The sequence below is a fragment of the Chenopodium quinoa genome, unplaced genomic scaffold (genome assembly GCF_001683475.1).
Source record: "Chenopodium quinoa cultivar QQ74 unplaced genomic scaffold, ASM168347v1, whole genome shotgun sequence".
Taxonomy (NCBI): domain Eukaryota; kingdom Viridiplantae; phylum Streptophyta; class Magnoliopsida; order Caryophyllales; family Amaranthaceae; genus Chenopodium; species Chenopodium quinoa.
Genome location: NW_018742914.1, coordinates 1,731,112 through 1,757,453, shown reverse-complemented (window position 1 = coordinate 1,757,453; position 26,342 = coordinate 1,731,112). Strand labels below are relative to the sequence as shown.

Below are 26,342 nucleotides of genomic sequence, written 5' to 3'. Positions count from 1 at the left end.
AGAATGTTTGACAGAAAAGGAGAAGTGTTGCTACAGCTTCTCAGCAAAATGAGAATGATGCAATAGCTGGGAATGAGAATCAGAATGAACAGGTTGCTAGACCTATTATCACTGTGGATCAATATAATTATCTAATTGGTTTGTTAAACAAGAAAAACAATGATTCTCTTTCTGTTCCAGCATCTACTACACCTGATGTTGATGCTCAGGCAAATTTGGTAGGTAAATTCTGTCTTTCCACTATTTTAAATGTTAGCTGGTTGATTGATAGTGGTGCTACTGACCATATACGCACTGATCTGAATATGTTTACTTCTAATAAGAAGTTAACAGGTATAAACAACACTATAACCATACCTGATGGTAGTAAAGTGGATGTATTGCATATTGGAACAGTCTGTGTCAATAATTCTATATTCTTGACTGATGTGCTACATGTTCCTGCATTCAAATTCAATTTACTGTATGTTCACAAATTATGCAAGGATTTAAACTATACAGTCACATTGACTTAGAATACATGTCTTTGCAGGGCCTTTCACAGAGTTCAATTCATCTTTATAATCTGCATGCTAGTCTGTATTGTGTGGAAGACAAGAGGTTGCCTAGCAGTAGTGTTCTACCTAGTTGTGTTTCTAAGAGTTGTAATAATACTATTTGGGATAAAACTAGTAATACCACTAAGATAGCTCAGCTGTGGCATCTTAGGTTAGGTCATTTATCATTTCATTATTTTAAACATATTTTGCCATGGCATGTCAAAGATTGTACTGACCATGTCTTGTGTAAAATTTTTCCTGCTGCTAAGCAAGTTAGAAAGTCTTTTCCTACTAGTTCAATACAAACTTGTAAACCTTTTAAGTTAATTCATATTGATGTATGGGGTCCATATAAAGACAAAACATATAATGGATACAATCAGTTTTTGACTATAGTTGATGATTTTACAAGATATACATGGGTTCATTTGCTCAAATTTAAAAGTGATGCTGTTAATGTCATGATTAATTTTTCTGAGTATGCTCACACACAATTTAAATCCAAAATTTTATGTGTGAGGTCTGATAATTCCCTGGAGTTAACAAAAGGTCAAAAGAAACAATTCTACATCAAACATGGAATTATTCATCAGACAAGCTGCTCTAACACTCCTCAGCAAAATGGGGTGGTAGAACGCAAACACAGACATCTCCTTGAGACTGGCAGAGCTCTCATTTTTCAATCCAAACTTCCTAAAAGATTTTGGGGAGAGATAGTTATGTGTGCTGCTTACCTAATCAATAGAATGCCTCTAAAGTCTATTAACTATTCAACACCTTACCAGAAACTTCACAATAAACAAGCTTCTATAGATCATTTTAAAAGCTTTGGATGCCTTTGTTTCCTCTCTACATCAAAGGTTAATAGAAGCAAATTTGATGCTAGAGCCTCACCAGGTGTTTTCATTGGGTATCCTTTACATCAGAAGGGTTACAAAGTGCTTGATCTAAACACTTACAAGATCATACTCACAAGAGATGTCACCTTTCCTGAACATCACTTTCCTTTTCATTTCAATGACACAAACCATATTACCCCTACCATTTTTATCTCTAGACACACATCTAATTCTTTAGATAATTTTGAGCCCTCAGATATTTTCTCACCACCTGTAGTTCCAAATCCTGATAGTCCTCAAAATCAAAATATCTCCCATGCTTCTTCTCAAACTCAGACTGTTACCTTTGAGGACTCTTCTGCAGATGCTATTTCAAACACTACTCCTCCTTCTCGTTCTCCTTTTTTATCTACACCCTCACAACTTCCTTTTATATTGCCTTCTAAATAGTCTGCCTGAATTTCCAGACCACCCATCTGGATGAAGGATTACAAGTGCTACTCTACTCAGAAGCACTGGTGTTATTTGGTGTCTTTTGATGCCTTACCTGCTATTTCTAGAAATAATCTTGCGCACACTTCTCATCTAATTGACCATGTTTCCTATATAGAATCTTCTCAAGACCATAATTGGGTTCAAGCAATGCAGAAGGAAATATCAGCTTTAGAAGCAAAAGCACGCAACTTGGGATATTGTATACATTCCTCCCTCAAAGAAGGCAATAGGGTGAAAATGGGTATCCAAATTAAAGCTAAAGGCTGATGGTACCTTAGAGAGATACAAGGCTAGACTTTTTGCTAAAGGGTTTACTCAAAAATATGGTGTGGATTGTGAAGAAACTTTTTCACTAGTTGTGAAAATGTCTACAATCAGGTGCATTCTATCACTTACTGCTGCTTTTAAATGCCCTCTGCATCAATTAGACATTAACAATGCCTTCCTACTACATGGAGATTTGAAGAAATAAGTCTACATGAAAATGCCTCAGCGTATTCCAAACCCAGAAAATAAATTCTGCAAGCTCATAAAATCCCTTTATGGATTAAAACAGGCATTCAGGCAATGGTTCTCTAAGCTCCATAATGAACTTATTCAGCAGGGCTACTCTCAATCAAAGAATGATTATTATTTATATCTAAAAAGGAGTGCAGGGTATCTAATAGTTGTTGCTGTTTATATGGATGATATAATCATCACAGGGGATGATACTGATGAAATTCTCAGATTAAAGAAGCATCTTGATGATACTTTTAGTATCAAGGATCTTCGGATGCTTAGTTACTTTCTTGGCATTAAAGTGAAACATCGGCAAGATGGAATTGGTTGACACAGAAGAAATTCACTAAGAATTACTTTCTTTTTGTGAAATGGATGTTTCAAAAACAGCCTCAACACCCTTGCCTATAAATCTAAATCTTGTTGAAAATTATGGTAATTTCTGTCCTAATCCAGCTCTCTACAGGTCACTTGTTGGGAAACTGAATTTCCTTACTCATACTAGGCTTGATCTATCATATGTTATTCAGACACTTAGTCAGTTTATGCATCAGCCTAGGCAACCTCACATGGATGCTTTGCATCATGTTCTCGGGTATATAGCAGGCTTTATTGGCCAAGGTATTCTACTGCAGGGTTCTGACTCCTTAACTCTTAGAGCTTATTCTGATTCTGATAAGTGTTTTATTTGTCCACTTATTAGGGCATTTTAAACAAGATTTTGTACTCTTTCCCCTAGTATAATCCTTTTTCCTAACTCCTTTTATGGTAATTAGCATCTTTTTGCTTCCCCATTTCTTTTTATGTGTGTGCTCGTGTTTGTAGGTGCAATGAGAATGTGGCTTAGTGGCTCAAGCTTGAAGACTTTTTTGAGGGAGCTTGCACCGGGAAGGAGCGGGCGTGCACCTAACAAGGAGCGGCTGCTTCTAACCCAGCACTACATTATGCCTCCCCTGCTCCAAGCTGGAGCGGGCGTGCACCCCAGAAGGAGCGAGCGCTCCTCCCTGCCTCCTAGAATTTTTCCATCTCCTGTACCACTAAGAGCGGGCGCGCAAAGAAGCCAGGAGCGGGCGCTCCATATAGAGGAGCGGGCGCTCCCACTTAATGGAGCGAGCGCTCCTCCTGTTCTCAAGCCCGATTTTGGCGGATTTTACAATGTAATTTTGGGGCATATAAATAGGACGCTCGACTTCAGTTTTTGGGACCTTCTGCCTCCTTAACTCTTCTAGACTTATTCTCTTAATTAGTTCAAGGTTTTCCTCTCCCTTAGTTTAGTTTCTCAAAAATTCAATCATTTGTAAGAATTATTGGAAGTTTGTTCCATCAATTTCAACAATTTATTAACCTTGAAGTTTATTAAGTAATATCTTTCCTTTATCTCTTACTCTTAATTTTCAGTTTTTTAATTGTTTTGAGTTGATAATTTCTCCCTTAATCTTATTTATTTGTTCTTGCATGTTTAATCCATTCTTGTTCTATCTCTCTCCTAACTTATTTGAATTCATGAAAACCCGGCCTAGATTCAATTGCCAGAGTAATTTTCACCATGCTTAGTGAGTAGTCTCTTAGTAAGGGGTTGGGTGAAAATCCAACCAAACTATGGTTGATTAACTTGGAATTGTTCATGTTCTACCTTGGATTGATGGTTGTTTGTACTTGAATTTATTATTACATGTGTATTTTGATGGCCACTTCATGCTCATGTGGTATCCCTCTTCTCACATCAAAAGATGGAGTTTTGGGGTGAGTCCTTTCTTGTGCAATTGGATTATGCTACTTTCATGATTGTGGGTGTTTGGTTTCATTGAGTAGGATGCTTTAGTGTGGTAATTAGGTGAGAAATCCCAATTATTTGTGCCTCATACTAGTTTGGAACGATCGAGAGACAAACTCAAGCTAGAAATCCACTTCCTATCCTTGAGACTTAGTCCTTGTCATGTTAGTGCTTAATCTAAGGAGTACTTATGTTGTGGCTTTGAAAGAAGACAATGTTAAGTTCCTATTCTATCTTCCATGTGTGCTCATGATTTATGCTTCTTATCGATTCCTTGGTTTTTGTTGGTGTTGAATCCCGTTTCCCCTAGCGTTCCTTTATATAGTAGTTAACAATCAAAACCCAATTTGTGACCGAATTAGCTTACAGCCGTTTCATATTCTTGGTGTTCTTTACCCATTCCCTGTGGATACGATCCTTTGCTTACCCTATACTTGTCTCTTAGGTAGAAATATTTTTTGGTTTTAGGGTGATTGTCCAACGACCGATTATTCCTCTACCAAAAATGGCGTCGTTGTCGGGGAATGGCGTTAAGCATTGAGTTACTTATGAGATATGTGAGCCTAGTTCATTTGTATAGCTTTATTTTTCTTTGTTTTCTTTGACTAAACTACTAATATCCCATCTAGTCTTCTTTTTTTATGCCCAAACGCAACAATAGGAAACTTCCTCTTGTGCCATTGAACCTCGAGCTTGAAAAAGTTGTGAGGGACAATCGAAGAGAACAGAGGGCGATAGCTAGCGGTGCTATTTCAAGTGAGCCGCAAGTTGAGGTTGAGTCCGATCATTCTAGTTCTAATAAATCTAGTGGAGGCACCATTCCATTAGAATCACCAGGGAAAAATTCTCCAACTACTCCACCTATCTGCCAATTCGACATGGCCCAACCGAACAAAACTTTGATAGAGTTTGGTGTCCCTCTACCATATCAAGAAGCGAGCGAGATTGTTACTCCCACCACCGAGGCAAACAATTTTGAGATAAGGCCCGCCCTTATCACCTTGATCGAGGGCCATCAATTTTCTAGGGCCAAGCATGAGGATCCCATTGCACATCTTAAGCAATTTACACGGTATTGTAGCACCGTGAAGGCAAATGGGGTGACTCCGGAATACATCCTTCTAATTATGTTCGAATTTTCTCTCACGGGGAGTGCAAGTGATTTGCTTGATAGGTTGAATCCGAACTCATTGACAAATTGGAATGAGGTAACTTTGGAATTTCTTGGGAGGTTCATACCTCTTGGAAGAACGGCGGAGTTGAGATCCAAAATATCAAATTTCCAACAAGAACCCGATGAGTCTCTCTATGATGCTTGGGAGAGATACAAGAGCTACCAAAAACAATGCCCACATCATGGCATGTAAGATTGGCTCTTATTACATGGGTTTTATAGGGGTCTCTTGAGGGCGGATTGCATACTATTGGATGGAGCATCGGGTGGTCCACTCATGAACAAGCCACCATTGGAAGCACTCAAAATCATCGAAGAGGTGGTGCAAAACTACACCGATTGGAGTCATGATGAGAGGAACTCCACTAAAAAGGGAGGAAGGTATGAGGTTAGTGTTATCAATATGCTTAGCTCAAAATTAGATATCTTGTCCTCTAAATTTGATCAAATGCAATCTTCTCCCCCTCCCATTTCCCCTCTCCAAAACTCACATGCATCTAACTCTTCAAATAATAATATGTCTATGCAATTGGTGTCTTGTGAAGTATGTGGTGGTGAAGACCATATATCTTCGGAGTGTCCCTTGTTGAATGAGCAATGTTCCCCTTCCCCTTCTGTGGAACAAGTTAATAATGTGCATGCTAATCCTAGGTTTGACCCCTACTCCAACACCTATAATGAGGGATGGAAACATCACCCAATTTTGGTTGGAGAAGTGGCCAAACCTATGGGCAAGGTAGTGGTTAAGGTCATGGTCAAGCTAGTGGTGGTGGTAACTATGTGTCTAATAATCAACATAATCATAGTAATGACAATAGGTACCAAGAAAAAGGCCAATACTCTTCCACTCACAACCCACCCGGTTTCAATGGAGGTATAAGACCAAATCTAGCCCCTATTCCTAAACCACCACTTCAAATTCAAGCCCCTCCTCCTCCTAAGTCTAATTTAGAAAGTATGATGGAGCAATTCATCAACACCCAAACTGAAAAGACAAATGACTTAGAGGAAAGCTTAAAGCAAAAGCGAACCCACAATAAAATGTTGGAAAATCAAATGGCCCAAATAGATAGTGCCCTTAAAGGAAAGTCTAGTACCTCATTGCCTAGCCAAGGTTTAGATCCTAGAGAGAAAGCTAATGCCATTGTAATTAGAAGTGGGAAAATCTTGGGGGAGGTACAAGGGAAAGGAATGCAACATGACTTAGAATGTGTGAAGTTAAAAGAAAATGTGATACAAATGAGTGATTCCCATGGAGAGTTGAAAGTGGAAAAAGAAAAAGAGAAAGAAGAAGAGAAAAACAAAGTAAAAGAAGTTGAAAAAGAAAAAATAAGAGTGAAATCCCGCTTCATGTGGCAAAACTTCCTTTTCCGGGAAGGTTTGCCGGGTCTAGACTTGATGAACAATTTGCTAAATTTTTATAAGTCTTGAGAAAGCTTTATGTTAACATACCATTCACCGATGCTATAAAACAAATTCCAACTTATACTAAATTTCTTAAAGACATTTTGAGTAATAAAAGAGAAGTTGACTCTGTGGAAACGATTAATATGCCGAAAAATTGTAGTGCAATTATTCAAAATAAGTTGCCCAGTAAGCTTAAAGATACCGGTAGTTTTTCTATTCCATGTGCTATTGGTGAAATGGTAATTGATCGTGCTTTGTGTGATCTTGGTGCTAGCATAACCTTGATGCCCCTCTCTATGGAAAAAAGACTTGGCCTAGGAGAGTTAAAGCCCACTAACATTTCTCTTCAACTTGCCGATCATTCGGTTAAGATGCCTGTGGGAAAATTATAGGATGTCCCCCTTAGGGTGGGCAAACTTTACATTCCGGTGGACTTTATTGTACTTGATATGGATGAGGATTTGAATGTCCCCATAATTCTAGGTAGGCCTTTCTTAGCCACGGCAGGGGCTATTATTGATGTGAAAAATGGTAAATTGTCTTTGCTTGTTGGAAAAGAGAAAGTGGATTTTAAATTGAACAAAGTTATGAAATGTCCTTCCAACATGGATGATTATATGAGTATTGATATTGTTGAGAATGTTATTAATGAATCCATACAATTGCATTTGCATAACACTAATTATTCTCTTGAGTGTGAACTTGAAAGCAAAGATAGGTCTTGCAATGAAGACATGGAGATGGAGCCAATTGGGGAGAATCTTGACTCCACCCCCATGGACAAGGAAGAAGTAAATCTTGTGATTGGAGAAGAAGAAGTGAAGAAAGAGCTCATGAACGACAATGGTAAGGAATGTCCAAGTGTAGAGCTAAAACCTCTACCATCCAACTTGAGGTATGAGTTTCTTGGTCCATCTTCTACTTTTTCGGTTATTGTTAATGCTTCATTGGATGAGGTTGAAACCTCAAAATTGTTGAATTTATTGAGGATGCATCACAAAGTTTTGGGATATAAAATGGATGATTTGAAAGGTATAAGCCCAACGCTTTGCATGCATCGAATTTTATTGGAGGATGATGCTAAGCCATCAATTGAAAGATAAAGAAAGCTTAATCCTCTAATGCTTGAAGTGGTCAAGAAAGAAGTTCTTAAACTACTTGCCGCCGGTATCATTTATCCTATTTCAAATAGTAGATGGGTGGCACCGGTGCAAGTAGTCCCTAAGAAGGGGGGGATGACGATTATTAAAAATGAAAAAAGTGAACTCATCCCTACTAGAACTATTACCGGTTGGAGGATGTGTATATACTATCGCAGGCTAAACACATCCACCAAGAAAACCACTTCCCATTGCCTTTTATTGATCAAATGTTGGAAAGGCTAGCGGCTCACAAGTATTTTAGTTATCTTGATGGTTATTCCGGGTTCTTTCAAATCCCAATTCACCCGAATGATCAAGAGAAAACAACATTCACTTGTCCATATGGCACCTATGCTTACCGTAGGATGCCATTTGGTTCATGCAATGCCCCCACTACTTTTTAAAGATGTATGATGGCAATTTTTGCGGATATGATTGAGAAAGAAATGGAGGTTTTTATGGATGACTTCTCGGTAGGGGAAAGTTCTTTTGATGATTGTTTAATTAATCTCACACAATGTTTGAAAAAGTGTGAAGAGGTCAACCTTGTCCTCAATTAGGAGAAATGTCATTGTATGGTTAAAGAAGGCATTGTTCTTGGCCATAAAATCTCTCATGAAGGGATTGAGGTTGATAGGGCTAAGGTGGATGTAATAGAGAACCTCCCACCCCCTAAAAATGTGAAAGGGGTGAGATCTTTATTGGGACATGCCGGTTTTTATCGGCTTTTCATCAAGGATTTCTCTAAGATAGCAAAACCTCTTACTCCTTCAAAAGGAGTGTGATTTTGTATTTGATGATGCTTGTTTAGTTGCATTTTGTAGGTTGAAGAATGCATTGATCTCGACACCAATAGTGCAAGCTCCGAATTGGAGTCTCCCCTTTGAATTAATGTGTGATGCGAGTGACACGTCAGTTGGTGCCGTGTTGGGGCAAAAGAAAGAAAAGAGGGTGCACGTGATCCACTATGCAAGAAAAACATTGAATTATGCGCAAAAGAACTACACCACAGCCGAAAAGGAGCTTCTTGCGGTAATCTATTTTTTTGACAAGTTCCGTTCTTACCTTTTGGGTTCAAGGACCTTTGTCTACACCGACCATTCGGAAATCAAGTATCTCATGTCCAAGAAACATTCAAAGCCTAGGTTGATGAGATGGGTGCTTGCTTTGCAAGATTTTAATATAAAGGTGAAAGAAGAGAAGGGGGCGGAAAATTTGGTAGCAGATCATTTGTCAAGGTTTGAGATTCAAGATGAAGATGTTGATCAACTTCCGATTAATGATGAGCTAAAAGATGATGTTTTGTATGCTATCCAAGCAAAGTCATTTCCTTGGTATGCTGATATTGTGAACTATTTGTCTTGTGAGGCGATTCCGCCAGAATTCACCCCTCAACAAAGAAGAAAGTTGAAGCATGAGTCCAAGATGTACATATGGGATGATCCTATTTTGTACAAGATAGGGGTGGATGATCTTTTGAGAATATGTGTTCCCGATGATGAAATTCAAGATGTGCTTCATATGTGCCACTCATCACAATGTGGTGGTCATATGGGAGCAAACAAAACGGCGGCAAAAGTGTTGCAATGTTTGTTATTTTGGCCTAGTCTCTTCAAGGATGCATGGGTCTTTGTGAAGACTTGTGACAAATGCCAAAAAACCGGGAACATTTCAAAGAGGAATGAGATGCCTCAAAACCCGATCTTAGAATTGGAGGTGTTTGATGTTTGGGGGATCGATTTCATGGGTCCCTTTCCTTCATCTTAAGGTAATCTCCACATTCTAGTTGCAGTGGACTATGTGTCCAAATGGGTGGAAGCTCTTGCGTCACCAAAGAATGATTCAAAGGTGGTGATGAAGATGTTTAGAAAAATAATATTCCCAAGGTTTGGTGTTCCACGGGCTGTGATAAGTGATGGAGGGTCTCATTTTGCTCATCGAACATTCAAGGCTTTATTGGTAAGTATGGAGTTCACCATAAGGTTGGTTTGTCCTACCATCCTCAAACAAGAGGCCAAACGGAGGTATCAAATAGAGAAATTAAGCTCATTCTTGAGAAGACCGTGGCTAGAAGCAAGAAGGATTGGGCAGCAAAGCTTGATGATGCCTTATGGGCATACCGTACGGCTTTTAAGACTCCCATTGGAACCACTCCTTACAAGTTGGTTTATGGGAAGTCTTGCCATTTGCCCGTAGAATTGGAGCCCAAGGCTTAATGGGCAATCAAAGCCTTGAATTTTGACCTTAAAAGTGCTGGAGAGAATAGAATGCTAGACTTGCATGAATTAGAGGAATTGAGAATGCATGCATACAACAGTGCAAGCTCTTACAAGGCAAGGTCAAAGGAGTTCCATGACAAATACATCATCAAGAGGGACTTCAAGGAAGGTGATAAGGTCATTCTCTACAACTCAAGGTTAAAGCTTTTTCCCAAAAAGCTAAAATCATGGTGGAGTGGCCCTTTTCAAGTGACTAAGGTATTTCCCTATGGCTCAATCAAAGTTTGGAGTAAGAGCACCGGAACTTTTAAGGTGAATGGTCAACGCCTCAAGGTATATTATGAGGGTGACAAGAAAGGTGTGGTTCACTTCATTAAAGTGAAAGAATTCAATGACTCCGATTGATTTAATCGGAGATTCGTCAATCTAGTGACGTTAAAGAAGCGCTTCCGGGAGGCAACCAGAGTATTTTTGCTTATTACTTTTAAAAAGAAAAAAAATATGATGATGAGAAAGCTCGAACTAACACTTTAACAAATTTGAGTGTTTGTTTGGTGATTTTCTTTTGTTGTAGGTGGTTTGCTAAGGGAGATGAAAAGGAGGCAAATTCGGCCATCCAGTAAAGGAGCGGGCGCTCCTTGAAGCTAGCGCGTCCGCTCCATTGTGTTTCAAGGAAAGCAGGAACTTTAGCAAGTTTAGGAGCGGGCGCTCCTAGCACCCTGCACGCCCGCTCCTAAAACCTTCTACACAATCAGGAACTTCATCTCAACTTAGGAGCGGGCACTCCAAATCAACTGCACGCCCGCTCCTAAGTCCTTCAATTGAGGTAGGAACTTCAGTCAGCTTAGGTACGGGCGCTCTTACACCCCCCGCACCCCCGCTCCACTCATCAGCAAAAAAAATAAAAATAAAAATATTTTCAAAATGAATCAGGATCTGGATAGGCTGCTAGGAGCGGGTGCTCCAAAACTACAGCACGCCCGCTCCTATTGTTAAAAGAGGATCAGTAAGCGACACAATTGGAAGGAGCGGGTGCTCCGACACCCTTGCACGCCCGCTCCTACTTACGAAGAGAGATCAAAAGTGGATTTCAAAGAGAGGAGCGGGCGCTCTTAAAGCCCTGCACGCCCGCTCCTCGTCAATCCAGGTAAAAATAAGGGGATTTCCCCCTTATCTCTTTCTACCCTCTTTCACTTCTCACCTCTCATTTCATCTCATTCATATTCTCTCTCATCCTTACCCACCTCTTTCTCACTCTAAAACACCATATTCTCTACCTTCTCTTTTCAAATTATTCATCAATTCTTCACTTTTTTCACTCAAAATTCACAAATTCTCACTCCCCTTCCAATTCTCTTTCTATCACAAAAATACACAAAATTGGTCAAAATTTTGAAAACCTTAATTTCTCCATTGAAGAATAAGAGCAAAAGGTTTAATCTTGAAGAAGGAGGAGCAAAATTTGAGTGTTCTTGGAGGATTTTAGAGTATTTCCATACTCTATTTGGTATAATCCATTACTCTACTCAACTTCCTTCTTTAAAATTTCTTAATTCTTGCTAATTTCATTTAATTTGTGTGACTAGTTGCATGATTAGGTGAATTTAAGCAAGTACTGTTGTCTATGGATAATTGTTAGAAAAATTTTGTGAATGATTTTTAGAATAGTTGAATTTATAATTGAAAATTTCTTAAACTTTGTGAATTTTTTATTTTGATTTTTGTGAAATTGTGAAGTGCACTGTTCTTGAAAAATTGTGTGTTGGAATATATTTTGGTTGTATTGTGAAACATGTACACTTGGATTTTAAGGGGGTTTGAAGTTAAGGGTGGTGTGAAGTTGTTTGTTGTTGAGTGATATGATATTCCTAAATAGCCTTTTCTATACCAAAATTGAAGAAATTCATCGGAGGGATTAAGATAAGAAAGACTAGTGAACTTCAAACATCCTCTTCCCCTTCACAACAAGAAAATCCTAACCCAATTCAACCACTTAAACTCAAGGAAAAGTACAAAAAGGCTTTCAATGAACTCTCAAGAAGAAAAATCATCCCAGCCCGATTTTATCATAAAGATTCAATGCGACTTCCAGGGGTCGATGATGGAATTAGAAGGGTAGCCAAAAACTTCGGTTGGCTAAACTTCTTAAACAATAGGGAGGAGACTTACAAGTCCCTAACTCTTGAATTCCTATCAACGGTCTCTATGAAGCACATAAACCTAGAGGGGGAGCCATTAGAGTGTGAGATTAAATTTCAAATGTTCAATACCGAGAAGACCCTAACCTTAACGAGATTGAACAAAATTTTTAAATGGCCCGTCTTTAACCAAGTCTATGACCCCATTCGTACTTACTTCTCAAGCTATTAGGAGCAAGTTTGGTGGAATACCATTGAGGGGTATCCCAATTTCACAACCCGGCCTAGCCATGCTAGCCACATCATCCACCCCGTCCTTCAAATCTTCATGAGAATCATGAGCTATGCTTGTTTCTCTAAACAAGACTTAGGGAAGCTAACTAAAGAGGAGATCAAATGCCTCTTCCTAGCTTCAAGATTCGAAGGAAATGTGGAAGGGTATGTGAACATGGGATACATGTTCATTAGAAGATGCGAGGAAATAAGGGAGAGTGGAGAGATGAGTGGTGAGATTAGATGTGGGGGGATGATTTCAATTATAGCGAGGAAACGAGGGTTTGGGTCTATGCTAGACCAAATGACCCCGATTCATGGCCACACTTTGCTTGACATTAAGACACTTAATGATATGAAGTTCCTTACTGAAATTCCGGGCCGTAATATTCTCTATAGTTGGAAAGTCAATGGGAAGCATTATTGCACTCTCCCAAATTCGGCGGTTAATAGCTCGGTGGGGACCACGTGGCAAGTGCCACGTGAGCAGCCTCCACGTGGTATGGCCGGTAATGATGAGGATGTACCTATACCCCATCGTGCGAGTACATCCTCCATCCCCCGATCTAGGGTAGATGGTTCTTCCTCCTCATCTTCCCTCTTTGATGTAGAATATGCTTTCAACCAATTGAATCTAACCAACCAAAGACTCCTTGAGCAAAATGAATATCAAAGTTTTGTAGCGGAGAGAAGCTACCAACATCAAGTTGAGAGGGGAGACTTTCCCCCTTACCTCAGCTATCCCAACCAACCCGTTCAACAAGGGCCGGTTCCAGATTGGCACAATGGTCAACCCACCTACCCTTATTAGCAAGGCCCGCGCTATTCGATTGATGAGCTTCGCTCCTATCCTCCTTATGAATACACACAACCCGGGGGATGTGATTATAAGGACGACCCTAGCTATTACTACGTCCCCGAGGTTGGTGGTGCTAGCTCATCTTCGGAGGTGCTTGATCCCCCCATAAGAGGGCATTACGGGTTCCCACCCGGCTATGATGGTGGTTGGGGTGAGCAAGGTATGCCGGATTATGGTCACTACCGCTCTTGCCCCAAATACGATCTACCTCCTTATGTAGACGACCCGCCCGGTTCTAGTGATGTAGATTTCAACTACAATTATCACTATTCGCCGGGGCGCCATAGATGATCTAGACATTCTAGTTACCGTTTCAATGCCCCTTTCACTTCTTGGGACACCGAGGACGGTGCCAATCCCGAGCTTGGGGAGGTTAGTTCATTGCCTATCTTATTTCAGTGAAGCGGTAACTAAATGTCTAGCTTGGGGGAGTATTTAGGCCTTGTGTTGACTTGGGATTTGATGTTGCTAGTTTTGTGCTTAATATGATTATGCTCCGCCTATCTTGGTTGGTTAATTATTAGTTGAATGTCCGCATTTTAATGAGCTTGGTTTGGTTTATGTGCTTCCCCATTAGTGATGATATTTGTTGATGAGCTTCTTCTCCTTCCCAAAAATCCAAAACTCAAAAATCCAAAACCCAAAATATCCAAAGCCCTAAATCCAAATTCTTTAGTTAGCTTCTCCTCTCCTCTTTTTCTCCTCTCCTTTCCAATCTTCTTTAGCTTGTTCTTCTTCCCTTAATCCAAATTCTTTAGCTAGTGCCTCTTCCCCCCCCCCCCTCTTAATTAAAAAAATGGTTTCTTTAATTAGGTTAGACATTGTATATATTGTCTTTGCTTGTAGTCATTTGACTTGATGATTCGATTCGTATCTTTAATGGTAAAATGAATTCAATGCATGTGATATAATTGCCTTAGTTTTGCAAGTACTAGTTTATCAATGAATTGTAGAATGTTATTTGATTCTCATCTACATGATCCACTCGTGATATTCTATCTTTATTTGCTTTGCTACTAATCATTATTCTTTTATCATCTTGTACACATGAAAGATACTACATCAAGGTCAATGGTAACTCCTTTCCTCCTACTCTTGTTTATATTTCTCTAGAAAAAAATAAAAAATAAAAAATAAAAAACCTTTTACTTTTAGACTAGTCCTCAATAATGATATTGGATTGCATGTGATGGATATTTGCTTTCTTTTGGTAATAAAATTTCGAGCAAGGTTTAGATGCCCTTGGTTGAATATAAAATTGGCTAGTTTAGGCTAGTGTGAGAATAACCTTACCGAATGTACGAGACTTAAGGTCTAGGATTGTGGTAAGAAGTTGTCGCCCATATCAAAGGAATTTGAACCCCGAAAGGTAGTATTTGATCCCAAATTGTTTCCAAAAGTGAGGTTTTAAAATTTTTCAAGCCTACTACATTTTGAATGAGTGGCAAGGATCCTCTTTGATTTAGTACCTAGATCGAGAACTTGAGTCCCAACTCCCAAGATTGCGGCCTAAACTACTCTTAGTGATTGATTAAAGTTGTTATGTATTGTTTATTCACAAAAAAAGGTTAAGGCATACCAATCTTGTTTTCTTAGTTCAATCTTTAATTTGTTGTAATTAGTAGTTTATGATGTAAATATCCAAGTTTAAAAAAAAATGATGAAAATAAAAAGAAAAGAAAGAAAAGAAGTGATTAATAGCCACCACCCTAGCAATTAAATAAGCTTGGGGGTGCGGTTTTGTGTCAAGTTTATTCATGGTTTGTAATTTGGGTCAAAATTTTAAAACCCATGTGGGTTTGCTTTTAGTATATACATCTTAGCTTGGCTTTAATTACAATGCACTTCTAGTTTTCTCTATGCCTTAACCTTGTGTTGTAATCCTTGAGTTTTGTAATATTAGTAGAGTAGTTGAAGCCATTGTCGATGGAGGGAGTTGGTTCACAAGCATATGGAGAGGGTACTTATCATTGAGATGTCGAGTGTTCTAAAACCTTCTTTTGTCTATGTTTCTTCTGGCTCCTTCGAGGAGTTATGAGACACTACCATTAGGGGGAATTTGAACTTTGTGTTGGGGACGCGGTAAGATAAGTTAAATGGACAAAAGTTGAGTACATTCGGGAAGGTTAGCTAGGCCTTGGCTAGTCATGACCGTGGTTGATCTTAGGCATATACCTTATGCTCGAGTTTTATTGCTTAAGGATTATTTTATCTTTACATGTGCTTTTCTTTGAACGGACTAATCTATTGGTTTGTTTTGCGCCAAGTGAATTGCTTAGGGACAAGCAATTGGCTAGCTTGGAGGAATTTGATAAGTGTTTTATTTGTCCACTTATCATGGCATTTTAAACACGATTTTGTACTCTATCCCCTAGTATAATCCCTTTCCCTAACTCCATTTATGGTAATTTGCATCTTTTGGCTTCCCCGTTTCTTTTTATATGTTTGCTCGTGTTTGTAGGTGCAATGAGAATTTGGCTAAGTGGCTCAAGCTTGAAGACTTTTTTGAGGGAGCTTGCACCAGGAAGGAGCGGGCGTGCACCTAGCACGGAGCAGCAGCTCCTAAACCCAGCACTACATTATGTCTCCCCTGCTCCAAGCAGGAGCAAGCGCGCACTCCAGAAGGAGCGGGCGTGCACCCCAGAAGGAGCAGGCGCTCCTCCCTACCTCCCAGCATTCTGCCATCTCCTGTACCACTAGGAGCGGGCACGCAAAGAAGCCAGGAACAGGCGCTCCATATAGAGGAGCGGGCGCTCCTCATGTTCTGAAGCCCGATTTTGACAAATTTTACAATGTAATTTTGGGGCATATAAATAGGATGCTCGACTTCAGTTTTTGGGACCTTCTGCCTCCTTAACTCTTCTAGAATTATTCTCTTAATTAGTTCATAGTTTTCCTCTCCCTTAGTTTAGTTTCTCAAAAACTCAATCATTTGTAAGAATTATTGGAAGTTTGTTCCATCAATTTCAACAATTTCTTAACCTTAAAGTTTATTAAGTAATCTCTTTCCTCTATCGCTTACTCTTAATTTTCAGTTTTTAATTGTTTTTAATTGATAATTTCTCCCTTAATCTTGTTTATTTGTTCTTGCATGTTTAATCCATTCTTATTCTATCTCTCTCCTAACTTATTTGAATTCATGAAAACCTTAGATTTAATTGATAGAGTAATTTTCACCATGCTTAGTGAGTAGTCTCTTAGTTAGGGGTTGGGTGAAAACCCAACCAAAATATGGTTGATTAACTTGGAATTTTTCATGTTCTACCTTGGATTGATGATTGTTTGTATTTGAATTGATTATTGCATGTGTATTTTGATGGCCACTTCATGATCATGTGTCCATCCCTCTTCTCACATCGAAAGATGGAGTTTTGGGGTGAGTCCTTTCTTGTGCAATTGGATTATGCTACTTTCATGATTGTGGGTGCTCGGTTTCATTGAGTAAGATGCTTTAGTGTGGTAATTAGGTGAGAAATCCCAATTATTTGTGCCTCATACTAGTTCGGAACGATCGAGAGACAAACTTGAGCTAGAAATCCACTTCCTATCTTTGAGATTTAATCCTTGTCATGTTAATGCTCGCTTAATCTAAGGAGTATTTATGTTGTGACTTTGAAAGAAGACAATGTTAAGTTCCTATTCTATCTTCCATGTGTGCTCATGATTTATCCTTGTTATTGATTCCTTGGTTTTGGTTGGTGTTGAATCCTGGTTCCCCTAGCGTTCCTTTATATACTAGTTAACCAATCAAAACCCAATTTGTGACCGAATTCGCTTACAACCGTTTCATATTCTTGGTGTTCTTTACCTATTCCTTGTGGATACGATCCTTTGCTTACCCTAGACTTGTCTTAGGTTGGTTTAGGTAGAAATATTGTTTGGTTTTAGGGTAATTGTCCAACGACCAATTATTCCTCTACGAGATTCTGATTGGGCCAGTTGTCCAAATTCTAGACGCTCAGTTACTGGATACATTATGCTATTTGGAGGATCTACAATATCTTGGAAATCCAAGAAACAAGGAACGATTTCTAAGTCTTTTCAGAGGTTGAATATAGAGCCCTTTCATCTGCTGCCTCAGAAGTAGCTTGGCTGGTTAGGTTGCTTGAAGAACTTGGAGTACAAAAGCTCAAGCCAGTCACTCTATATTGTGATAACCCGTCTGCTATACTCATAGCAAAGAACCCTATGCATCATGAACGCACCAAGCACATAGAAATTGATGTGCATTTTACAAGAGATAAAGTCCTAGATGGTCTTTTAGAGCTACACTACTTGCCTACTCATCAGCAACTAGCTGATGTATTCACTAAGGCCATTTCTGGACCGCAGTTCAAGTTTCTGTTGTCCAAGCTTGGTATGACTGATACCTCAGCTACCCCTAGCTTGAGGGTTGCACTATTAGTGATAAGCATGCTTCCAGTATTGCCACCTCAGAGTATCTTGCTCGTAACACTGCAATACAGCATGAAGCAATCATGGAAGTGGCACGGGCTCTTTCCTCACAAGTTATTACAGCCATTTTGGAAGCTTATACATGATTCCAGATTCTCCTACAAGCTTCTCCTCAGAGTTAGTTATAGTTGCCAGCTCAACATTCTTCTCTAACAGAATTTTGTTATAACAGAATTCTGTTATGCATTGTAACAATATTTTGTATTAAAATATTTCTGTATAAATAGAGATTTGGGGATGTAATATCATTATTCAATCATGAATAAAATTCTACATTCTCAAAACTCTTTCTCTCTCTAACTCTTCTCTCTAAATCCTCTGAGTTTTTCTGCTGAAATTCTTAAGAGAAATCTGTTAGATTGCAGATTTCATCATGCACCGTGAGGGATTCCATGAACCTTGTTTCCCATGTTTATGCCTTAAACTTTAATGTACGAGAATACTCTAAGAGATGAATGAAGTTGGCTATAAAAGTGGTTGTTGACTTAATTTGATGAAATCTCATCTATACTAAGTAGAATATTTATAATGTGAGCTGAATTAGTCCCATTAAAATAACTTTAACTGTCTTTTCCAATTAAATGAGTTTGTTTACTTTGAATTTATGATTTTAAATTAACAATAATTGATGAGATCTTGAACTTAATTACGTTTGTAATGATGTAATGTACGTAGTGCTGTCAAATTTCAAATCGAAACCGTTTAACTGCCCGAAACCAACCGACCCAAATGAGAACCGAACCAATTAAAAACCAATTTTTTTAAAGCCAAAAACTGACACGAACAATATTTAAGTAAACCCGAAACCGAACTAATCCGAATAATGTCAAAGTGTATAAGAACCGAACCCGTTAACAAACCAAACCGGTTCTAAACCGAACTGGAATCAAACCGAACTGGAAAAGAATTGAACCATTTCTAACCCTAAACCGTTTCCAACCGAAACAGTTTGAATTAAGGTAAAAACCGTTTACACTGAACCATTAACAAACTGCATCTCGTTTGCACCGAACCATTTAGAAACCAAACCACTTACAAATCGAACCGTCTATAAATCAAACTGTAATTTCCGTGTCACAACAACTCATCAAATCATGATTATGACATATCAATTAGATTATTAAATTGTTTTAAAAAAAAAATTAGGTGACTAAATAAGAAGCAGCTAATAACCTAATAATAAAACAATAATAATTCATTAATACACTAAACTTTTATAATTTACCTCGTAATAAACTAGTAAGATCGGTATGACTAAACATGAAAATAACATGATACGTATTTATAAAATCAATGAGATTTTGTATATAATATAATGCCTAAATATGAAGTGATGAAGTCTCGGCTTGATATAAAACTTGTTAACTAGCAAAAGGTTAGCAAGTACTATCAAATTTCAAACCAAAATCGTTTAACTGCCTAAATCCAAATGACCCGATAAAACCCGAATTTTTGAAATAAAAAACCACAATTTAGTAAATGCAAAATGGAACTGATCCGAATAACGTTAAACCGTATAAGAGCCGAAGTCGTTAACAAACCGAACCAGTTATAAACCAAACTAAAATAAAACTGAATCGAAAAAGAACCGAACCATTTCTAACTCGAAACTGTTTTCAACACAAAACTGTTTGAACCGGTATAAAACTGTTTACATCGAACCGTTAACAAACCGAAACCCGTCTGCACCGAACCGTTTACTGCCCGAACCGTTTACAACCCGAACCGAATTAAAACCGTTCAAGAATAAATCGAAACCGAATCGAATCGGTTATTAATTAAACCAAACTGAAACAGACCCGTAAGACACTTGAACCGATTTCAAATCGACCAAATTTCAAATCAACCCGAAACTGAACTGTCAAACCGACTTGATAGTACTACGTGCCTGGGATTTAGTTCGACGAAATTGCCTAAAGGTGAAATATGAATATAATTCTTCACCGTTATGAAAATCTATAACTATAACTAAAGAAAAAAAACCCCTTACATCATTTGTGTACACGTGTTATTTTATCATTAAAAAATTTCCCTCCAATTTTCTTATGACATCATCATTTTTTTCCTATTATTTTCTTTTGAAATTCAAGATTGGAAAAAATAATACTTAAAAATAAATAAAACTGTGAACATCAATTAATCAAAAACATATTAATGATTTTTCTCTTTTCAAATTAAAAACCCTCATTTTGTGGTTAATTATTTACACTCTCTTATTGATTTTTTTTAATTCTAATTAAATCGTGCATCGCACGAGTACTAATCTAGTTAACATGGTAGCACAACTACTATGTACAGCTCTGTGGTACTTCGTTACTAAGTATTTAAAGGCAGAATATTCTTTACCGTTATGAAAATTGGTCTATAGCTCTATACTTCCTTATAAATAAAATAAAAATAAAATAAAAATAATTTGTTTGTACCGATGTGGTACTTTGTTACTAAGTATTTAAGTTTCTCATGTTTGTCAGTAAATATAGTCAACTATAGATACTACTAGATGAAGCCCGTGCGATGCACGGTTTGTTTGATTTTTCTTAAAATAATTTTTTCATATATGTATTTATGTGCTAAAATTTGTTATATATTTAGATACAATTCCTGATATCAATAGAAAATATTTTATATTTAATTAATTTAAAATGAAAAATCTCATTCGCCAATTTTGCTTACGTGTCATTAAATTATTTAAGTCTAAAAAAAATTAATAATCTCGTATTTAATTGGCTACCACTAAGATTTATTATCCTGCATGGCGCGCTGAAAAAAAATTAAATCCTACGTGACTCTCTAAAAACTCGGAAAAAAAAAAAAAAAAAAAAAACTCCCCTTTATATATATTAGATTATATTATATTTTATTAAAATAGACAAATTATAATACAATGATGATATTTTGAATATTTATATTTTTATTATTATCTAATAACAAAATAAAACATTTCATAAATTACATTTTCTAATTTGGAATATAAATAATACAACCACCAACCACCTCCCCTCCTTCACCTTCCCCCTTTCATTTTCATACATGGCCTCAATAGTTGTCTTCATCATGAAGACTTCATGTAATCTACTTCAAGTCAACTAACTACAAAAGTACAAATTGCTTTCATGGCTAGGTCTATTGTCGTGGTTTATTAGATGATTGTGCTAAGATTTACCTCTCTTAATATTTCATACCTTAGGGCACATTTCTATAAATCACAAATCATAAGCAATTGCATGCATCATTTCTAATTAATCTAACACTTTAATTAAGAAAGGGGAAAGAGAATGATAAATGGATGATTACGGATTGCACAATACTTTTTTTTTCTTCATTCATACTTCCTCCGTTTATTAATTTTTTTTTAATAAGTTTGCCAAGTTCTCATTATTAATTTATACGTACCTTTCGCTGAACATACAATAAGCTACCGTTTATCATTTTAATAACTTTGCATTAAAAACTATTAATTCATACGTATAAATTTTTCAAGTCACAATCACATATACACAACTATTAAAATACCAACTTATAATAATTTTAAAACCTTAGTTCAACCCCTTCAACCTCTTTTCTTGCAAAGCCCAAACCTTTTCCCAAGCAGGCCTAGTCAAGACATCCTTACACCAAGTACTAACATGAGGGCGTTCATCGATCAATTGCTTCACTTTTGTACGCATTAAGTATTGAAGGGCAGGCATATGATGAAGATCAGCCAATGTGAAACATTCACCAGCTAGGTACTTGGACATTGCTAGCCGTGCCTCATACACGTCAAGGACCTTAGCCAACTTAGCTTCATTCTCCTCAACAATCGTGTTGTCGGTTTCCTTGCCAAAAAAATCGGTAAAAAAAAGCTCATGAATGAGTTTAGTGGCTATAGGATGGAATCACTGAGCCTCAACTTCCATCCAAACGGCTATGTTTGCCATTTGGTTTTTGTCTTTATTTATAAGAGAAGTTCCTTTGCCTTCGTAGGCGTGTGCTATGTATTTTGTAATTGCTCTTGATTCTGTTTAATATTAGTGAAGATTTAATCAAAATTTTAAATGACATAACCTAATTAATCACAAGTTCACAATATCACAATGCTCATAATTCATGTTATTGAAAGTTGTTCAATCAGGCTAGTGGCGGATTCATAAATTTCTCTAACTGGATGCATTATATTACTCCGTGATAAATATGGAGTATAAAATTTTTAAAATAATAAGTCATTCAATTCGCCTGAAAATAATAACTAAAAAAATAGATATATGTATTTCAAACAGCTTGAGATTAAACTCTTCAACCACTAGAGTACTAGACCACTTGCAAAGTTGCAATCAAAATATTACATGTTGATGATATGTAATTTAAGGTGCATCATATCTTACCAAATAGCTTGAGATCTCCATCTTCAAATGCTGGAACTTGACCAAATGGCTGAAATAACACGACAAAAAAAAGAATTTAAAAGATCGATGTAAGCTATAATCTCCTTGCTATTCAAAAAAAAAAAAAAGCTATAATCTCCTTTGCAAAGGCAAAAAAAAAAGAGCCTCATGGTGTGTTTGGATAGAGAAAGAGGAAGGAAAAGACGGGGAAGGAGGGGAGGGAGGGGATGGAAGAATAATGAGTTTCCTTTCTAAATTTCTCCATTATTGTTGGAGAGATCAATTTCTTACAACTTAGTTCCTCCATTTTTCTCCCCTCCAATTTCCACCATTTCTCATTTGTTATCCAAATGAAAGAAAATAATACATCTCTCCATTTTCCTTCTCTTGCTTTCCCTCTATTTCCTTCAATTTAAACAAAGTATCGAATTTGATGCATGAAATCATTGATGAAGGTCAATTTTCACATTTACGAATGATATATGGAAAGTAATGAAATCTACGATGTCTCTCTGAGAAAGACTATGATTAGACTCTAGATAAGTGGGATCCATTAAATTAAAGGGATCTCCATCTCCAAATACCTTCACTTTACAATATATATTAATATTCATATTATAAAATGTAAGAATCTATGGTAACTAGTAACACATTTACCAAGTGAGTCAAGCTTTAATGATATTTCTAAGTTAAGGCAAAAATATAAAGGAAAATTGGTTAAAAATAATCCCAACTTTCACGTATTCGCTTTAAATAATCCCAACCTTGGATTATTTTTAAATAATCCCAACTTTGTGGTGTATTCGCTTTCTTTGGGCCCTAACCGGTTATTAAGCTATTATAACACGTTATTGGGACATAATGTGATTTGTTAATTATTTTTTTTTTTACATAAAAATAAGTTTCAATTAAAAAATAAAAACACAGCCACTAATGCCACCCTTTCTCCACCACTGCCGCCACCACACTCTCCCATGACCATCACAAATACCCTCTTCCTCCCCTTCCCCAACACCTTCGGCCACCATATTTTCCCTATCCCCTGCCCCAAAACCCTCCCCCCTCTCCTTAAGCAGCCACACCACGTCACCACCCAAATTCCCTCCCAGCCAGCGATCGACACTTTTCCCTCCCCTTGCTGCCTAGCCCAAAAACCTTATGCCTCCTCTTTGCCGGCCAGAAACCACCACCTTCCCCTTGCCCAGCCTCGAAATCATCGCACCTTGATCGGCCTTGAAACCATCCTCTCTCACTTTCCTCAACCACGAAAATATGCCCTCCGATCCTGTCAATTAACCACCGCCCTTTTTCTTTATCTCTCCCTCTCCATTTTTTACCTTTCGGTGTAGAGAGGGGGAAAGAGAGAGAGGAGGTGGTTTGACTAGGAGATTTGGTGGTTGGGATGGAGGCAAAGGGCGGTGCTGAGTATTGGTGGCCGCGTGGGGGAGGGGGTCTGGCCGCGGTAGGCTGAGGCTAGAGACTTGAGCTAGGTCAGTGGCAGGCCGACGACGGTGGTTGCGTTGTTGTCGTGGGTTGGGGGGCTTGGGGTTGGGAGTTTTGTTTTTGTTCTTTTTTTTTAACCTTTTTTTAATTTCTTTAACATATTTTTTACCATAAACACGATGACACGTGTCAATTAACATTAAAAAATAAAATTTACTTGTTTAACAAGTTACCGGTCATATGGGTCTGTTTTGAGTGAATACACCCCAAAGTTGAAATTATTTAAAAATAATCTAAATTTGAGATTATTTAAAGCAAATACATGAAATTTGAGATTATGTTTTAACAAATTTCCCAAATATAAAAACAATTTTGAATAAGAAATAAATACTCCGATCAATCTTTGTCCTAAATAGTTCGAATAGTTATTCTATTCATCCAAACTACTAGTTTGAAAGCTTTCTATTGGAAAAGGTCAACTCTGCTATTATTATTTTTTTATGAGGAAAAAAAAAATCTCTCTTTCCATTATCAAAAAATTAAAGTATCACTCTCCATCACATTCAACTGCTAAATAAAAAATAATAAAACTTGATTTATTTTATTACATCTACTTCTTTAACAAAAAAAACAAGGCACCACTTTCTTCTAATTCATTTTAACGATACTTAATAACGTCTCAACAAATTATTATCAACTTAAACTTTATGCTCAATAAAGGGTTCGAACTATTTTCGGAAAAATGGAGTATAACGTATATCATTCTTTGCATTAAATCATACTGAAACATTTTGATTAGTAATTACAGTTTTGAATTTTGATATATAAAACAATTATGGAAAATAACTTAAATAAAAATACTAACTTTGTTTCTTATACCTTGTAAGAGTGAGAGCATCTCCAATAGTTTAATTGTAAGGACTTGCTTGCAATATTAATAAAATTCCTAGCTACATGCTTACCATTGGAGAACAATAAATTGAGCAACATGCTAGCAATTGTAGCTCAAACAAGCTACATGCTTGGTTGAAAAATAGACAAATAAACTCCACTCATATTGTAACATGTGTATAATTATTTAATAATTTTGTAAAATTTATTTTTTACAAACTAAAAAATGTTGTAGCTTACCATTGGAACACTTTGTTGCTAAAAAGTGTTGTAGCTCAAAAATTAATGTGGAAAAGCAAGCTACTTCTTTAATTTGTTGCAAATAATAAGAAACGAAGGTACTTATTTATGTGTAGTGCCTTACTGTCTTGTATTTAATAGATGAAACAAAACACACGTTCTTTTTTTTTTTTTTACCTCTTTATTCAAATGTTATTGCTACAAAAAACTAAAGGGAGATGAAAATGAGGATTATGCATAAAAGTACTTTTATTCTATAAAAAGAAGATAGAAAATAAGATCTTGATCTTTTGAGCTTTTGAGCAGAGCAGAACAAAACCGAGCAGATTATTAATACTTAGCAGAACATGGCTCAATAGAGCAGAGCTAGCATAAGTCAATAGAACATGACTTAACATAGCAAAATAGATTTTAGCACAGCAGAGCAAACCACAACAGCTCAAAGAACAGGGCCTAGAGATTTGTTAAATACAATTGATTCCACAAGTGTAATAGTATATGATTAAAAAAAAAAGTTATAAAAAAAACGGATAGTAAGTCTAACTTAGAAAAACGGAGGTAATATGATAAGATGCTTAGTTGCTTACACTAAGAGAAAGAAAAGGTTGTTTAATAGCACCAGATCTCATGTCAACTAGAACCAATTCTAATCGATCTCCAATTCTTCAAGAATCACCAAAACACGAAGGGTGGCACCTACGGGGACTCCATGAACCTTGATTCCCATGGCTATGCCTTAAGCTATAAGAGTGGCTAGGTAAGAAAAAAAATAAGACCGTTTATTTTGCTTGTTTAGTTAACTAGGTTAAACTCCGTGCAAATGCACGGTTGTTGAATAATTATGATAATAATATAATTATATAAAAATTAATGAATCGATTCATCAGGTATTAAAGTGCATGAAATATATAAAAACAATTAAAACATGTGAGAGAAAATATTTATAGTTATAATGTGCAAGTTGATATTTTAGGAAGTTTATTTTAAATTTTATAAAAAAAAAATAAAAAAAAAGAGGTCATAACCTAAATGCAATCTTTATTTTTATATAATAACGATTTTATTTAGAAAGTAATTTTGGCGGGAATTTTTTTAATAATATTTTGCCAAGTGTTCCTACGGATTCGCTTTTAGTAGTATGTAATTGATGAAATTTCATCTACTATAAGTAGATTATTTATAGTAAGAGCTAAATCAAACAAAGTTTGTTTAGTGTTTTTTAGTCTTTTTATAATTTAATGCTAACAACCCCAACACATCTGTAAGATGCATGTTGCATTGCGTTTGGGGTTTGGTTTGATTTTTTTTTTTTTTTTTTTTTAATCCGATTCACCCTTTAGGCTATTTCGAATTAACGGTTCTGTTATGAGTGATTTGGTTCCAGTATTGTAGACATCTAAAAATGTCTCCCCAAAACCAAACCCGATGATGAACAACCTTTCACCGCCATTATTGGTCGGGTTGAGTATTTAATCTTTGGAGTGCTTAAATCCATATTTCCATTTCATAAACCAACCCAATCCTATCCCATTTCCCCAAACCATAACTTATTTTGGGGGGTGCTAAACGCAACCTAGGTTTACTTGACG

At 37.0% G+C, this 26,342-nt stretch overlaps 1 protein-coding gene and 1 pseudogene across 1 annotated transcript; one reads left to right on the top strand and one right to left on the bottom strand.

Moving 5' to 3' along the window:
- Nucleotides 1-2,357: 2,357 nt before the first annotated feature.
- LOC110728268 (uncharacterized mitochondrial protein AtMg00810-like) lies at nt 2,358-3,087 on the top strand. The gene is made up of 2 exons (XM_021907943.1): nt 2,358-2,700; nt 2,765-3,087. Exons 1-2 carry the CDS (start codon nt 2,358-2,360, stop codon nt 3,085-3,087), a joined length of 666 nt encoding a protein of 221 aa, XP_021763635.1.
- A 17,909-nt stretch (nt 3,088-20,996) lies between these two features.
- Nucleotides 20,997-25,480, bottom strand: LOC110727844 (annotated as a pseudogene).
- Between the last annotated feature and the right edge of the window lie 862 nt (nt 25,481-26,342).